Genomic DNA, 4,216 nt, shown 5'->3' on the forward strand with positions numbered 1-4,216 from the left:
AATGGTTCTTCTGTAAAAGATAGAAATTTTTCCTAAACAGATCCATACATACAGAATATTCGCAGATATGCTTTGTGATCCTTTAGTCTATTTGCCTGGCTCATAGAAGGTGCTTTATAAATTGTGTATGACTGAGTATATTTCATTTATATTATATACTATAGAACCAGGGAATCAAACAGGACAGATGCCTTTAGCTCAATAAATATTCATTGATTATTTCACTGATTCATTAATTAATTGAACAACCATTTATTAAATCCCTACTATGTAGCAGGCAATGTGCTAGGTACTAGGAATAAGGAGACAAAAACAAAATGGCTCTAACCCTTAAGGAGTTATATGGGGGAGTAGTGCAGAGCATCATTCAAACAGCTAAGCAATACATTACACAAATGAGATAGAAGGTGATGTGGGGAGCACTGGCTACATAGGGAATCAACATAGGTTTCTTGTGAGAGGTGGCATTTGAGCTAAAGAAAGCTAATAATTCATTTAAGGGTGGCTGAAGTAAAGAGCTTGTTCATTTCAGGATTAGGGACATCCTGTTCAAAGGCAAAGAGAGAGGAGATGGAAATGTGTACGAAAAACAGCATGTAGGGCTGATTGGAAAATAAAGTACTAAAAAGAGAAAAATGTACAATAAGCTTAGAAAGGTTAGGCAGCAGCTATAGAATGTGAAAGGTTTAAAATGTTACAGGAAATCTAGTTTTTATCCTAAAGGCAATTGGATGTCACGGGAACTTTCTAAGGCAGAGAGTGATGTGGTGAGAACACAGCTTCAAGAATATCAATTTGCTACCTGTGTGAAGGATGCATTGAGGGAGAGGGAGACCAACTCAGAGGCCATTGTAATTGTCCAGGTGAAAGGTAATGAGGTCCTGAATTAGGATAGTTGCCATAAGACTGGATAGAGAGGAATGATTTCAGAGAGATTGTGGAGGTATTATTGACAAGCCTTGGCAACTGGTTGGATACAGGGGAGAGGGTGAAAGCAGAGTTGAGAATGATTGTGAACTTGGGTGACTAGGTGGAATTTTAAATGGAAATAACGCAGTTAGGAAGGGTAGGTAGTTTTGGGGAAAAGTTTTTTTTTTTAAATTTTGAACATATGGAAAAATCGAATTGGAGATGCCCAGTAGGAAATTTGTGGTATCAACAGTTGGTGTCTGATAGTCATCAGTGCTGTCTAAAATGAGTTATTTAAATATCGATACCAAAATATTACACTAGAATCTTCTCCCTCCCCCCTCCCAATGCATGTAGGCTTTATGTACTGAAGTATCCAAAACACTTCATTCTAAGGCTGTTTAATCTATAAGGTTGTCCTCTGACTTGGACTATAAGGGCGGCATTTAAACAATGCTAATATAAAGCACCACTGATATTTAACAGTCTATAAATACTGCATAGAAAGAAGCCTGAACTTGAGATGGGCATTCTAATTAAAAGAAAAATTACTCACTTTTCTGGTCAAAGAAAGTAGTATGGCATCCATGAAAATCCTAAAACCTACATGTTCACCATGAGTCTTGATATAAATCTGAAAGAAAATTTGAAATCAGTCATACTAGTCAAAAAGTATTGCCTTCATTAAGAACAAGCAAGTATTATGATTGTTATTGTGATTTTTGACAAAACTTTAGCTAGTGAGGTGTGTGTGTGTGTGTGTGTGTGTGTATATACACACACATATATATAATGAGAAGAAAAATTGAAAACAAATGAAAAATATTACTTCATGCATTATCGTATTGTGTAAAATCAATCACTAATGCAGAGTTACTTGGGAGTAACCCCATGTTTTAATCTTGCTTGACTTTGGGGAGGGTGGTCCTGAAGGAAAGGGCAATATGCATTAGCTCCAATGGTATTTCCTTATCACTAAGTCAGTTTCTTCATAATGAGTAGTGGCAGGTTCTACTCAAACTCCCTAACCTCATCTCCTTATTAAAATCCTAGACTAGTCAAAAATACACAGAGAAGAGTTGAGGCAGCACTAATACCACCTCCTCACAATTCTATGATCCAATCAAAATGCCTTTGCCCTTATATGGAAGATGCTTACTTCTATCTATAAAAGCTGTTCACCCCTTAAATCTGGGTAGCCCCAGCACTCTGCCTTGGGGTTAATAAACTTCTTTTTTACTTTATCTTACTGAGATTTGCCTCTTTAATCAGGGTGAAGGCCCCAACATAGAATTTTCCTTTCAACAGTACCTTGTTGTCCTTCACGGTGTAGTGGCACAAGCTCTGTCTTTGTCCAAACCTCTGAGGAATTTCTATTGCAATCTTATCTGGATCCACTGTGGGGAAAGGTTCAAGGTCTCTCTGGATCTGGGGAATGCTTTGGGGACAGTTCATCTCCTCTAGCCAGGTAGCACTGTCTTCAATCGGACAGTTACAGTTCTCATGATAGACAGGCCCTAGTTACATACAAGTCATATGTCAAAATGTAGCAGCAATAATGTCACTCAGTATTCTCACCTTTACCGAACGTTACCACCATTACATATAAATAAAAGCTTTTGGACAAATTAAAGGGGGATGATAGACTATTAAATTGTTTTTATTATGCTAGAATATTTTTAGTGCCAATTCTTCCAGGATGATAGGAACCAAACTTATCTGGGGGTCAAGAAAGATCCACTATATACCAAGTTCTGTTATGTGCTGAAAAAAAATATATTGTTACAATTGTACTGTGCTTTTGAGTTCATGTGGTGACCTCTACTAAGCTAACCATGAAGACAATTCCCACTACCACCACCACCTGTGGACAAGTACTAATATTAAAAGTAAGAATGATTATATTTATAGGCAACTTAATAGACCAGATAGATATCTGGCCTTAGTCATTCAGGTGGTAGAGTCAGGATGCTTTGTTAATATTAAAATACAGTGTCTAAATAAAGGGCTGCTTCTATTCAGGGTTGAATTCTTGTGTTATTGATGATGAACTAAATTTTAATGGGCATTTATTTTTAAAACATAAGAGTATATAAAGTTGTTCCTGTGGTTTGTATGATGCCCCGAACTGAACTTGATTCATAGAGTGATTGGAGAGATTAAAGGTCTAAATTTATAGTTGGCACTTGGGGAGTAAGAATATGAATTGATAGAAAGGCGGCATAGTATAGTGAAAAGTGTGGAAGACAAAGTCAGAAAACCTGGAAATTAGTCTTTGCCATATGACACATGACAGCACTTTGTAAATTATGAAAAGTTATTCAAAGCTAAAGAATTACTGCTAAATATTAACAATTCTCTCACCGAAAATTTAAAGCCTCGGACTACATAAATTTTTCCATTTCTTTTTCTTTTCTCTCTTTTAACTTTATTTTTAATTAACAGACATCTATTTTCTCTCTCTTCTCATTAAAAAGACAAAAAAAAACCACCTTTGCCCTTATTTCTTTTTTACATGATCATCTAGATTTTGGGTCTCCTCTGAAAATTACAGCCACAAAGTTTTAATATTCACTTAATAAATTGTCCCCCCACCACACACACCTAACTAAAATCTTATTTTGATGCGTCATTAAGGCATGAAAGTGACTCTATGTCTCAAAAGTTTATAAAAGAGCATCACAAACACTGATAGGTTCTATCAAGCTGGAAAGGCTTTGAGTACCAGTTCAATGACAGAGTCCACATCTATTGTACAAGGAACTGCATAGATAAACTTGGGGAATGGGGCATGTGGTTTTCCCCAGCTGGCCCTATAGCGATTTCTTTTTTGGCCACAAGATTCAAGAAGACTGTCTACTTGTTATTTGCATCAGCAAGAATATCCACATGAATGAAATCAGGAATCCTCTAACTATTAAGGCAAATACTCTCTCCAGCATTCTGGCTACAAACTTAGAGCCCTAAGCTATTAAATAACTACTTATTTGACCATTTGCCGGAAATCCAGCATTATTTTCTTATTTTACTTGTTGAAATAGAGGTTATAACTGTTTCAAGAACTGCCAATTGTGCCAGTTCTGGGAGCACAAAGTTTTGTAGTTCTTCCCTTTGTAGGTAGCCATGCCACTCTCCTGATAAGTTTAAAATGATCTTTTGCTTCCCCAATATGATTCAACCTATACTAAGTGATCTAAGTGATCTTGGGTGAAATAAGTTGTAACTAGATTGTAAACTCCTGGGAGGAGTTATTGTTTGTATTCTCCACAGTATCTTGCATAGTGCTCTGAACATCACTTAATATTTA

At 36.4% G+C, this 4,216-nt stretch overlaps 1 protein-coding gene across 2 annotated transcripts in view; it reads right to left on the reverse strand.

Annotated features, from left to right (window-relative positions):
* Window positions 1-4,216, reverse strand: part of LOC114046094 (KDEL motif-containing protein 1) — a 22,419-nt gene that overhangs the window by 10,676 nt on the left and 7,527 nt on the right. For both annotated transcript variants that reach the window (XM_027866337.1, XM_027866336.1), the window contains exons 5-6: window positions 2,221-2,426; window positions 1,466-1,543 (exon numbers count right to left, since the gene is read on the reverse strand). In XM_027866337.1, coding sequence (XP_027722138.1) covers window positions 1,466-1,543; window positions 2,221-2,426 — 284 coding nt within the window. The remainder of the gene's footprint in view (window positions 1-1,465; window positions 1,544-2,220; window positions 2,427-4,216) is intronic.

Source organism: Vombatus ursinus, unplaced genomic scaffold (genome assembly GCF_900497805.2).
Source record: "Vombatus ursinus unplaced genomic scaffold, bare-nosed wombat genome assembly UNPS02014781.1, whole genome shotgun sequence".
In the NCBI taxonomy this organism is placed as follows: Eukaryota; Metazoa; Chordata; class Mammalia; order Diprotodontia; family Vombatidae; genus Vombatus; species Vombatus ursinus.